Raw genomic sequence first — 14,503 nt, 5'->3', positions numbered from 1 at the left:
TATTATCCTCATTACTTATCATAGTATTATATGTTAACGTTTATCTGCAGCGTCGGTAATCTGTGTTTTTATTTGGGGGGAGGAAACAAAAATCCTAACACGCGATTATAACGATGTATATACGCGCAGGACAGACGATGATATATTACAATATACATTTTACAAAATATAATATACAATATAATGGTAAAATACCAAATACGTTACCGCGATGATGGTATTATACCACGGTGTATATACCTATACCGCACGCGTGTACTACCGCGGTATGAGTATAAACATATTTTTATAAACATACACACATATATGTATATGTTTATATATTATATACATATATATCGTATTTTAATCGGCGGCGACGATGTGTGTGTTGGCGCGCTCGTCCGTCCGTCTGTCGGCCGACCGTTCAGTTCACATGCGGTTCGACTCACGCGTTGTGCTGTCTGACGTCGACATTTCGTTGCGTACTCGCGCCACTCACGACAATATAAATAATATTACATCGTTCACGATAATAATACTAAACGTATATATAACAATACGTTATCGTGTATTTCTCTTCAGTACCTCATTCATTTCGTAAATTATTAAATCGTTCACAGTCGCCCGTTCGACTCGACTTTTATACCGCGGCATTTCCGATTCGTTACGTTTCGTACTACTGGATTTTTTTTTTTTAACCAAAACCATCGGATGTTATTATTGTAATTATTATTTTTTGACGACTTGCGGTATACTCGATACACATTTCATTTACGGACGGACGATATCCACCATTACCCGTAATATTACAATACAATAAACGCTACAGCTGAACATCGGGCCACGCGTTGATTTAGCGCTTTGTCGCGAACAACTTACAGCTGAACAATACGACGATCATATTATTAAAATAATACAAAAAAAAAAATGGCAGAATCTTTCATCCGAACAATCGTCACCATCGTCTTCGATCGGACGACGGAAGCGGCGTAGATCCTCGAGTATCGACCGGTGTCGTTCGTATTGCGTGGTTTTCTTTATTTTGTTCGTCAACTTTGAAAGGTACCGTATATCATCATCATAATATACCTACGTAAATCATAACTATTTGGGTACTCGACGAGTGTGCAGAGAGTACGTCTTTGAGTCTTTCGATAGAAATATTGTTAAATAATAATTTATTATAACAGTTCATTTAATCGGCCGAAGGTTGTTGTGTTTTTATTTTGTAAACCTATTCGCCATTGCTGCAGTGAGCAGCTATTACAGTCGTCGTAGTCCTTACATCGACAGATTGACACACACACACATAATATAATATTTAGGTATATGTTTCCGGCTCGCGACGCTGTCCAGACGATAGGACGTGCGTGTTACTATAGGTAACCCGCGCGGTTATACTTTGGTTCTATAAAAAAAACTAAATAGCTGACAAAAATAAAATAATGTTTATTTTTCGACCGAAATTGTATAAAGATTCTAGACGTGCCACACAGCATTTTTTTTCTTTTTCCCGTAGGCAAAATTATACAACGTGTCTTTGAGGTGTGTTATTATACGCAATTATTCAATGTAGATATACAAATATTACAGTTTTAAACATTCAAATTATCTTTAAAATAATATATTCCTGTTTCGAATGATATTTAAATAGAAATTCGGCTAGTTTCGAATACTACGTACAACACGCATATGTGATTTTATATAATTATACAATTATTATTTATTTTACTCGCATACACGTAGTATGCGTATAATAGAGCAGATCCATTACCTACTAATTAAAAAAAAAAAAAAAAATGTTTTGCGAGTGGTTTGCTATTTATTATTTTTAATTAAACCGTTGCCACTAACAGGCAACGGCGTATGACAAAAATTCCATACAAGAACTCTGCAAGCGACTTGTGTGATTTCAAATATATTATTAAACGAATGCACAAATTACGATTCATGTGTTGTTACTTGTTACTATGTTACGTTTCATAACATGGTTTTTTAGACTGAAAGTACTTATAATTATTATCTGCTTAATATTTAGTTCAAAAACAAAACATAGATGGTGCTTTTACAGTTTAACTGCAAAGTACATTTTTAATTATCACAATACGATGATACTTTAGATCTCAAGAAAAAAAAAACGTAGACATAGTACTCAGCCCTTGAGCATAAATTTGATTTTATAAAACAATATGCAACCCGTCATTTTTCGAATACCTTGTTATACCTTGTTATTAGTACCTATACATAAATTGAATTTAGGGAAATTCGTTCTGGTGTCCTGTTTAAGTAGATTCAAAACATACAACTTTTATGCCTATTCCTTTTTTACATTACACTTGTAATAAATTATTATAATGTAGTATGCACATATTAAAACTTAATTTATACATTTTGACACTTCCCTACGTGATAAATAATAATTTAAATAAATTGTTGATGAATTAATAAGTAATTTTTAACGAATTGCACATAACTTATATAATTTTCATGAAATATAAGTTTATATACACTAATATTTTATAATTTCCTCGTATTTTATTTATTTATTAAATCTTTTTTAATAATTAATTGTATATAAATATATTTAATGATTCTCAACATTTAAAAGTGGTAAAATAGATAGATACACAGTTTGAACTAAATATATAATAAATCGGAATTTTGAGTTTAAAAAAATTAGAAAACTATATACACATATAAGATAATATATGAGTAGGTATTTAAGTATTTCTAAACTGTTCTAGAATGTATATTATAATTTTATTATTTTTTATTCTATGTATTTTAATTGCTGACATTAAATAATATTTAAATACATTTTTTTTATAAAAATTTTTTAAGTAATAAATTGCCGCTCAACCCGATGACGGTATTCCATTAACTATACATTTTTTATTTAGTCTTTATTTCTTTCTCTTTTTTTTTTTTTGTTAGACATTGTGTCATAAAAAAGCTTATTGACTGTTACGATTATTCATAGACCTTTATAGAACATTCTAAAAATACAAATCAAGGACTAAAAATGTGTTAAACATTCTAACAATCATAATATATTCATGTCATTTTCTTTTGTGTAATGTTTTTATTAAACTATTAATTCTTTATGTACTAAGACACGTCTTAAACATAGTTCTATGAATTTGGTACATTTACCTATCAATTTTCACGGTGTTTCAAAATTTGCAATAATTAATAACTTTTTAGATAAAGAATGCATCGTGTAAACATTTTAAAATAGTTAGATAGACAATATTATCTCTAGACTAGTGAGGCATACTAAAGAAATACGGAGAAATTTACAAAAATGTTGTAGTATCCCGTCCGAAATTTTCCAATAAAATCAATTTTGTTCCAATTTAACTATTATAATTTTCAAAAACTGTTGATTTTTGTTTAATATAATTATTAATTTTTATCTGCATATATTAAATTTGTGTATATTAGCTCATTCTTATGTCTTAATATATGTAAAAATATCAAGAATAATAAACTTTCTTATAATATTGCTTAATGTTTATGTTCCAGTAAAATGTATTATTTATCAGATAATGACAATTAAGTATCTATTTTTATAAGTTTAAAATGAATTCAAATGTAACTTTATTTTATTCTATCGTGATTAAAATATATAATTCTCAAATGCTCAGTAAGTTATAAGTTGTTAATCATTGAATTCAGTTAATGAAGTATATATAAATTCTAGAGGATTCAAAGTTATCAAAATCGAATAGAAATTAGTAGCCGAAACCAAGTTATTGTTTCATACTCTATATTTTTTTTTACTTATGTAATTCATAAATTGTTGATATTCTTAAATGACCAATCTTAAAACAATTAATTTAGTATTTTTCGTAACTGTGTTTTAATGACAACTCTTTAAAATGATAATTTTTATGATTAGAATCAAAATATTCAAGAGTGTATCATCAATTGCAATAACTTGACTAGTTATCTAAATTACACTACGTTAAATTAAGCAAAAATTTATTGGCATATAAAATTGTTTTTTAAATTTAAATTTCTCAATATTTTTCAACCTAAGTTTTTTTTTCTAATAAAAGATAAATTTAATGTTAAATTTATACTGTAAAATAGCTGTATCTATAGTTTATGTAATTAATCATTTTTTTGGTTTTATAATTAGGAAGGTATTCAGTTTATACATAATCTCATATTAATTCATTTTTTTTTATCTATGGTAACTATACTTGTTATTGTATCCTATAAATATATTAAATTATATAAAAAAATCACTTTTACAAAATATCCCTTTTAAATAAATTATATATATAATATATATTTAAATTACTGTATGTTAATAACCCGTAATAATAATAATAATAATATGATCAAAGCAGCTAAAATTGAATCGTATCAATATATATAAAACAGATGTTGGATATCATCCAGTTGATTTCTTCATTATTTATTATGTTTATATAGTCACTATAATAGGTATATAATATGCGTGTATCCATTGCGCAAGTTGTATACCCCTGTCACTGGTGTTACACATACTTAAATAGGTAGTTAGTAACTTAGTACCTATAGGTAGTTATATACACACAATTAAATTGATTATAATTTTGAATAATTTCTTTAGGTTTTTTTTTAATACATACACGATACACTATTTTATTATACATGTATTTATTGTCTGGGATCTGTCATAATGACCGGCGTTAGTTTATTGATTAATAAGCATTTTTTAAATAATAATGATATGGTCTTGCACTATTTCAATCCTCCAAATATTATTATTATTATTTTTTGTATTAATTTGTATTAAAAAACTTATCAGTTTGATTATATTTTCAATAGATTTGACTTGTACAATCTGTAAACCCATTAACTATGTATAAAAAATCATAACTAGAGTACCTAAACCTATATTCATTGGAACATACTATTATTTAACAACTGATTATAATGTTAGTTTCGTTCAAAAAAACTAATGGTCGCAGTTTGTACTTTTGTATTATGTCTTACATTAAAACAATGATATAAACATAAAATTAACACTAGTACACTACACTTCATTACCATTGAAAATAACGAATAAGATATAGGTGTCCTGAATGTTGCGGATAAAATTAATTACTGTCGTTCTAGCTCCAGATATGTTTAGCTAATGATTATAATATATAATATATGACATACATGACTCTATGCTCACTACATTTTGAAATAAGTGTATTAGTTGTATTGTATTTTTATCGTCCAAGGTCATATATTGTTTCACACAGTTTAAAAATTAGCATCAATATTTTTATCATACAGAAATATAGAAATATTCCATTTTTCTGTGAACAGTTAACACGTGGATATGTATATTTAAATTTTAATTAATCAGTTTACTTAAGAAACGTTTTTAACAATATAATAAATCGTTCTGTTCGTTAATTATTATGAAGATTGTTTACACACAGCAATAACAAGTCCATTTTAAAATAAACAAATACTTAAAAATATAAAACAATTTTAACTACCTAATGCATAATAAGTAATAACTAATAATCACACTACCTTCTTATTATAATATATAATTTTTATACTACATAGGTATAGCCATATATGTGATATATTTAAGTATAATACATTTTGTTAACGTCATAATAAGATTGTTCTTAATGTTTAGTTGTTAAAATTACGAAATTGTAATAAGCTAATATATAAATTAGAATAACCAAATTCTTACGGTTGTAATTTGTTTAAAACTGTAATCGAGGGCAAACATTATAAAAAGGTTTTAAAAAAAAAAACAACGAGGTATTATCAAATATATATATTCTTTATTATGTAGTGGTAAGTAATTACATAATAATATACGTATTTACAGAATAGACATACGAACACATAAATTATTATTCAGAAACTTACTTAAAATTATCCATCGATCCATTTTATTTTACTGTCGTTTTTAAAGTTTAAATTAAACAATATTTGAGTAACATACATACTGTTTTTTTCTTCTTAAAGCTATGGTACTATATTACCGTTATAAACGTGCTTTAAACTATGAAGTACTCATATAATATAATATAATATAATATAATATTATATTATATTATTACATAATGAAAAAAATCAATAAATTAAATATCGTAATAATATTGTTCTTAAAAATCACAAAAATAGTTAAATTGATAAAAAAATTATAAGTAGGTACCCATTTAACCTAACCTAGCCTTACCATGTTTATTATTCTTCATAATTTTGATATTGGGAATTTTTTTTTATGATATTTACCTGTAAATGTATGTTATGTAACAATACGTAAATTATTCAATTCAAAATAAATATTCAATATTCATTACAGTCCTATTGTCATTGTTATCGTTAAAATATGTTACTTTAGTTTTAATACCCGTGACCGTTAGTTTACTTATTTATTTCAATATATTATACACTAAACGGTTATTATATAGAGGTAAAAATACAATTTAAATCCAACAGTAGAGTTAAGAATATCATAAACATTTAAAACAAAAACAGAAATCGGGAGTATACATTCTGAGCATGCATAGAAGGGAGTGGTTATGGCAGTACGAGGTGGTGTGAGTGTGGATAGAGAAAATAATTTGGTTACTGTGCAATAAGAGGGAAGATTAACCTAACCTTTTGGAGGACGAACGAGGCTCTTTCAAGAAGATCTCTTATACCCATTTAAAATGGAATTTATGAACCGTGGGTCACGGGGTAGTCGTGAGGAAGACAAGAGTATTGAGAATAAAAGAAGAATAAGCTGAGTATCTATTTTTAACACTGTGCGTATTTTGAAATGAAGGGATGCTAAACGACCATATTCGAGAAGAGCTCTGATGAATGAAAAGTATTAAATATAGAGACAATTGGCTGATTTGAAAATGTTGGTGTGATAATTAATGAATCCTATAAGACTATCAACTCTCTATTTATGGTTAAAGTTGATGTTATGTTCAAATGAAGAACGGAAGAGTAGTATTTTAAGTGAATAACTCAAGTAGTAGGTATATAATCTTCCAAAGGAAACACATTGGGGTTAAAAATTATTTAGAAAGTAAGAGTGAACTATGGGTGAATAAGATCTGAAGAAAGAAATTATTTAACACGTATTACACATGTTGAGTGTTAACCTAATGTTAGTAACTCAACGACATAAAATGTTTAGTTCATCTTGCGAATGTATTTTTATTGTATTAATATTTTTACTAAATTTTCTACTAATTAATAGTTAACACCTTCATAAATGTCTCTATATAAGATCTTGAACACAAGCACGCTCAATTATTCATTTGTATAATTTTGAATATTGCTAATAGTTAAATGTACCTTGTACCTGCACGTTTTAACACAGCAGCTCTATTGTTGAACTGCATTGTTGTACGATATCAACATTTATGACCATCGATGCAAAATAATTTTGTTTTTACGGTCTAATCCATTTTATGTACCTACCTATAAAATAAAATGGCATAAACACAATAACATAAGTTCACACATCATGACACATAATATAAAAAAAGGATAAACATACCAAACTATAACTGGGATGTAACCAGTGAGATATTAAAAATGTCGTATTACAGTTGTAGATGAACCTGTTGAAGGAACGTAAATTGTAATGGAAAATCGTGGGAAGCAATTTTCGTATACTACTTCGTTTTTGGAATAAATAATGCACTTAAAATATCGTGTTACATGGTTTCAAACACAATTTGTTTCCTTTGTTTTCTTTAGTTTACAACAATGATTTCCTACATGCAATTTTTTAATTTTGAGGTGTGTGGTTTACGTAAGAGAGTGGAGGGGCGCTAAGGGATGTGATTCTTCTGTAATTTATATGTTTTACAGTTTATTACTTATATATTCCAATAATAAGTGTATAGTTGCAAAAAATTCAAAAACGAATTTAATTTAATTTTGAAATACCTAATGTAGTATATTTATGTTGTTTTTATACTTGTATAATTTACGTTTTTAGTATGCTTTTAGTAGGTATGTATTTAGGTAATTAAAAATTTTAAAAATATAAAAATATCTAGGTCTTCAAAAGTAGGCTGATTACTTAATAACAATAAAACTATTTACATTTTACATTATATTATTTGGTTCCTATTCTGGATGCCTAGTAAGTACTTATATAAAAAAAAAAATGTTAGCTATCTTTTGTGTTTTTAATTGATGGCGTGGTGAGAGGGTCGAGACGTTTGAAAAGGGCGTTAAATAAATTTTTTTTGGGAAACTCTGGTTTACAATAAGAGTAAGTAACTAAGTAACTTACTCACTATACTAGTAAGTATATCCTACGTAAAAAGTTTAAGCCCTGCATGTTTTAAATTGTTTAACCACTATTCGTATGACACTCATGTAGACATTCCTTTGAATCATTTTTGATTAATCTAATGTTTTTCTTTTCAAATATAGATATATATGACACAATTAGTTATACACTAGAGTATTATGTTTAAAAAAAATTCTATATAATACTTTAATTTAATAATAATGACCTACTCTAGACGTTAATTTTATATACCAACATATTATATATAAACACTACCTATACTTTTATTCCTAGACTGGCCTAATTAATTTATAATAGCGTTCGGTAATTAGTGAATGCGTTATACCTGCTATAACGATAACAATAATGGTTCTTCAAAATCATCATGAAACATGATAATGAACAAAATCGCTGTATTTATGACCTAAAGTCAAAATAAATTAGTTTGAAAAAAAATATAATAGTTGAACTCTGTTTAAACTTACAATGAACATATTATTTTATTGAAAATTCAATACAACTAAGAAGCTCGTTGGTCTTAAATTGAATTCATTTTTAAATATTAGTAAATTCTTCCGGGATAGAATGTAGGTATAATATTACAAAATAATGTACATAGATTCAGAGTCAGTAGGACTTAATACGGGAAACGAGTTTTATTTTTAATTATTGATTTATTTGTTTTTCAATCATTTAATTATATTTTTTTTCATTATAGTATAATGTTTTAGGCAGAAAATATAATGTCTAAATACAAGGTAAACGACAAACAGCATTATTCACTTTTTCGGATAATCGTGGTAATATACGATTATAGTACCTAGGTATAATAAATTATATTCGTATTTTCATACTGCGAATTTCAAAAAAATCTCAATTAGTTTATTGATTTATTTGGTATATTAACTGATTTAAACGTGTATACAATATGTATTCGAAATGATATTAAAAAACCTGCTCCGGGAAATGGAATTAGTCAGTAGATGACTTAAAAATGTAGGCCCATTCGCAAAATTGTACAAACGTATTTCTTTTGTTTAAATTATTAATACTATTAAGTATGATTTATATAGAAAAATAATGGTGGCCTAAGTTTGGAATTTTATCGAATATCTCAAATTAAAATTATTAGACTAAACATGAAATATTCTGGCAAAATTATTCTATCTTTTGTTGAATTGCATTTGTTTATTTTTAGATTTAGGGGTTATAAGTACATATAAGTACGGTATTCGTGAACTCATTGTTATTGTTTTAAATTGTATTTTGTTTTATATATCTCTTTATTTTTAATTTATTCAAAGAATTAATCCTTCTCTTTTTTAATTTAACTTTTCCAACTAAAGTCAGTTTTACAATCGGTTTACTTTTTAAATCTAAAACATTTTATTTGTTGACAAATTTATAATTTATTATCTTGTCTAGCTATAATATATATCATGGACCATGGTCAAATAGTTTTTGTGTAATAAATATATAAGTATATATTATTATTATTATATAATAATATATAAATCAAATTTAAAATTAAGTTTCATTAGAATTTGAGTAAAAGAAGTGTTAGTTTAATTAAAAAAATAAACGTTTCAACTTTATAAAAATAACTTTATACTATACATATATCAATATTTATAAAATATAATATATTATGTTTAAATAAATAAACAACTATATAATTTAATACGTATATAATTCACATTAAGAAACCTTTGATCACATTCCAGTGTCTTATAATTAATGAAGTAAAATTAAGTAATATATATACAGGGTGTAACAGAAAGACCTAACAAATGAAAAACGAAAATTGATATTAGTTAAATTTAAGAAAATTATGTGGGTAATGAATAATTTAAGATTTACTTATGTCTGCAAATTTTCTAAAATAAATACACTATAAGTATGTATAATATATAGTACGCATTCTCTTACCTTTTATAATATGACTATAGGTGTATAATAATATAATATTATCTGTTAAATGGAATATTTTTATCAATACTTAATTGTATTATTTATTATTTATCAAGTTTATTATAAAATAGGTGGGCAAGTGGGTGTTGCTTTGCTGTACAGTAGGTTACAAGTAGGCCTCTGCAATAGATGGTGTTAAATTTGAATTCAATGATATAATATCATTGTATACGAAAAACTATTCTGAGTGGAGAGTCAGTCAGCCTATGATATTACTAAGTATAATATTTTATGATATTATTGTGATTAAAGTAATTTATTTACCTATTTTTTTGGAACCTTATTTTATATTAGCTATAAAAGTTGAACATTATATACATTTTTAACTACAAAATAATTTTTTAATTTTAAATTTGATAAAGTTTCTCAAAATTGTGCCTATATATTTTAAATACTTTTCAACTGCTCTTGTAACAATATATCAGAGGCCGTGTATAAAATTTTCACGAATAAAAACTAAAAAATTGAAAATTAAAAATGTCCGTTAACAACTCAAAACAAGTCAAAATATTCTTAAAATTCTAAGGTGTATAGAAAATTCTAATACACACATTCAGTAAAAATTGTATGTATCTACGGTAATTTATTTTAGAATACGCCAAAAATCAAAATAGATTTTATCAAAACCAATTTTGCGTTAAAATTTCCGTTTTTACTTAAATTGTTTGATTGTTTTTCTCGTTGTTTTTGAAAACTATTGGGGATTTGACCCCTCAATGCATCAACTAGATTCACTTTCCCATCAAGCAAGATACTGTAGTTGAAAATCGAAGCATTATTTTGACTACTTACTTTTTTTTATTAAAATTTATAATAATAAAAAAAAACCACACCATTATAATATAATCAATACATTCATTGCTCCGATCAGAATCTCAAATATATATATATATAGGTTTGTATTGTTTAATATTGTTTCATTTAAAAAGTTAGACATGTGACTAATTTGTAGTACCTTCTTGAAAAATATTGTATACATAATATGTTTACAAACAGGATTATCCTAGCTATATGTATATAATAATAATTACAGGCTTATACATATTTTGTATGTACATAATAAACCATTAAATATTTACTAAATGTGCGTAAAAACTTAATAAATTGCACATATTTTATGAGAATATTATAATTTAATTTAAGCACCTCTAATAGAGTTGTTATAACTTATATATAACTATAAGTAATATATATGAATATATTTTTTTTTTTCAGAGAAATTGTGATAAACTATGCAAAGTATTATATTCGATTATGCAGTATTTCTACTGCTGATTGGTTTGTCATTCGCAGTATTAATTTATAGTAAAATATCCGGCCCAAAAGAACAGACGAAAGCGGACTATGTGTTTGCGTCGAAAGGGTCAGTTTCAATGGGAGCGATGCTCCTATCCATTGCACGTGGATTTCTGGGTGTCAAAGTCTTCCTCGGTAAATATGTTTTTCGTTCATAAGTACCACCTTTAGTCTTAAGTTTTTTTTATTATTACCTATTATTTAAAGGTATTATAGATCTGCATGGTTATTGGCCTGTTTTTACTGCATGTAGGGGGGTTCGGTTGGTTCGGCATACGTGTGTATGTGGTGAGGATTTGTCAGTAAAACCCGGATAGTGACACCGGATGATGCTTGGCTCAGAACACGTTTATGACTGAGGCCAACTATCGTGCACACCCGGTCACAGTCTTAAGTTTTATCTGATATTAAAATTAATCATATATTATAATACTAATGAAGGTATATAGGTACGTTCAAATTTCACGTCAAAATAAACCTGTACTTATGTGTAACATGTAAATAATATTAATTATTCATACAAACATACATTTAGCAATATAAAATATTATTGAAAAATCTTCGTTTAAATTTCTTCATACTAATATTACTAAAAAAAAAATTCAATTTTGAATTATTTTTACAGCATATTATACACATCTTATTTAACTAACACGAAAAAATTGATCTTATGTATTACATGTGATAGTCATAATTCACACCTATTATAGACGTCATCATTACATAATAGTATAATACTATGAGTTACCTAAGGATTTTAATGCTATGATAATAATTTATTAAAAGTATAAAGTAGATACCTATGTACAACTACCTACTTCAATTTTTTTTTTAAATAAGTTATATAATAATATGTTCTTCCACTAATTTCCCAGTTATCCACGAAATACTATAACAATATAGGTAGTTAATTAAATAAATAGTTGATCTTAAAAATCTATATATCTTTTATAAGACTGATTATTTTATGTTATTTTAAATTAAAACATTTCTGTTTTTACAGGGTATCCGTCCGAATTTTACTATAGAGGAAGCGGAATGTGGGAAACTCTGTACGGAATGTCCCTAGCATTCCCTTTGGTTTTATATTTTTTCCTACCGGTATATTTCAATCTCGGAATTACTTCAGTTTATCAGGTGAGTTTCAGTCATTTTTAAGTCGTATAAAGCTTAAAATATTATAAGAATTAATATTTAGATGATTGTATGGAGACACCAGCGAATACAACTTTTTTAAAGAATTATATAATATAGGTACTTTAGTCTATTACACTAAATAATTATCATAAAATACAAATTACATTATTCTTGAAGTGCCTGTCTATCAAACTATACGCATCATAATAATTATTATTATACTCGTCATAATATGGTGTACTTATATATATTTACAATTTTTTTTTTGTCTATTTATAGTACTTAGATATGCGATTCAAATCAAGACTCGTGAGGAGGCTTGCGTCTGGTACATATTTTATTAGAAGTATACTTAACCTTGGCGTAACAGTTTTCACACCGTGCGTCGCCTTAAAAACTGTGATGGGATTGCCTTATTGGTTTTCAATCATCTTAATTACATCCATTGCCATTGTTTTCACAGTATTGGTGAGACAAATTTTATTTATTACTAAATGACTCATTTTTAATCAAACACTATACCAAACAAATTACAAAATATATATGATATTGTAGATTTATTATGCATCATAGGTACCGTAAATCGTTTGCATATCACTGTTGTTCATTTTGACCTTTTTTGTATGACATTTGCACATCGTTCAATTTTTTTAGTTATTTATCGTCTGTGCGTCATACAAGTTAACCCACTTACGTCAAATACGATAGTACATAATTTGCGTATCAGCGCATTTAACAATAGAACTAGAAGACGTTGGGAGTATTCAAAAGTATTTCAAAGTATTCAATTTTACTAATTTTCAGAAAATTTGACACCTGTTGTATTCAGTTTTCAAATATTGAGAAGGTATTACTATTTAAAAATATAAATAGGATTAAACGACTGAAGTGTACGGCTGTACGGGTGACCCATAACCACGACTAACCATGGATTTTTACCACAATATGTTTTTTATGTATTATGATTGTGAGTTATGAATATTATTCACAATTCAATATTAAATTAGCCATTAAATTTTATATACCTACACTTATTATAGTATGTGTGAATTATAACAATTGTCAAATGCTCAAGTTCATCCAGAATAATATATTATATTGGTATTAAACGTTCTTGTAATATTTAATGGGCAACTTGTGTCGGTACTTTTCAATAGGTAGTTTTGTTGTAGTGTTCTATTGTTTGATAAGTTGACGCACAAACAATAATCGGCCACTGATGTACAAACGAAGTACAATATTTTGGTACAGGTAAATAGACGATACGCAAACTATGACCGGCGATTATAGTTACAGCGGAGTAATTCAAATGAATTTAGCACATCATAAGGCCATACATGTAAACTACCGCTATAGTGAATTATGAATATAAATTACCTATAATTATTTTATAGCTTATTAAAATAAACTCCTATATGATAATCTAACTTATAAAATGCAAAATCTTCATTTTAAAAATAGAATGGCTTATCAATTATTCACAATGCTCTTTATTATTAAGACAATGAATAATGATAAACATTAATACAATAATATTATAATTGAATAAACCTAACTAAACCTAACATAAACTTACCTTTTTTATCAACTTCTAATATTGGATTTTTTTTTTCATCCAAACTATATTTTTTATAAAATTATCTTGTATAGGTATCTACCCTATTTTTCTATGTGACGTTTTAGGTATTCAAAAAATAAAAGTTAAAAATAAGAATGTTAGTATAAAAAATTAACATGTACTCAATTTTCTTATATAAGTATACATTATATTGAACTATAAAAGAATAATGAAATATTATAATTTATATAGTTTCACTAGAATAAATACTGGATTATTAAAATGATTTCGAAATT

General features: G+C 26.2%; 1 protein-coding gene across 2 annotated transcripts in view; it reads left to right on the top strand.

Moving 5' to 3' along the window:
• The first annotated feature begins 394 nt into the window (after positions 1–394).
• Positions 395–14,503, top strand: part of LOC100158662 (sodium-coupled monocarboxylate transporter 2) — a 35,222-nt gene continuing 21,113 nt past the window's right edge. For both annotated transcript variants that reach the window (XM_001944878.5, XM_008180138.3), the window contains exons 1-4: positions 395–1,044; positions 11,432–11,647; positions 12,516–12,649; positions 12,929–13,117. In XM_001944878.5, coding sequence (XP_001944913.2) covers positions 11,449–11,647; positions 12,516–12,649; positions 12,929–13,117 — 522 coding nt within the window. In that variant the 5' untranslated portion in view covers positions 395–1,044; positions 11,432–11,448. The remainder of the gene's footprint in view (positions 1,045–11,431; positions 11,648–12,515; positions 12,650–12,928; positions 13,118–14,503) is intronic.

The sequence above is a fragment of the Acyrthosiphon pisum genome, chromosome A2 (assembly GCF_005508785.2).
Source record: "Acyrthosiphon pisum isolate AL4f chromosome A2, pea_aphid_22Mar2018_4r6ur, whole genome shotgun sequence".
Taxonomy (NCBI): domain Eukaryota; kingdom Metazoa; phylum Arthropoda; class Insecta; order Hemiptera; family Aphididae; genus Acyrthosiphon; species Acyrthosiphon pisum.
This window is presented reverse-complemented; position numbering and strand designations above follow the sequence as displayed.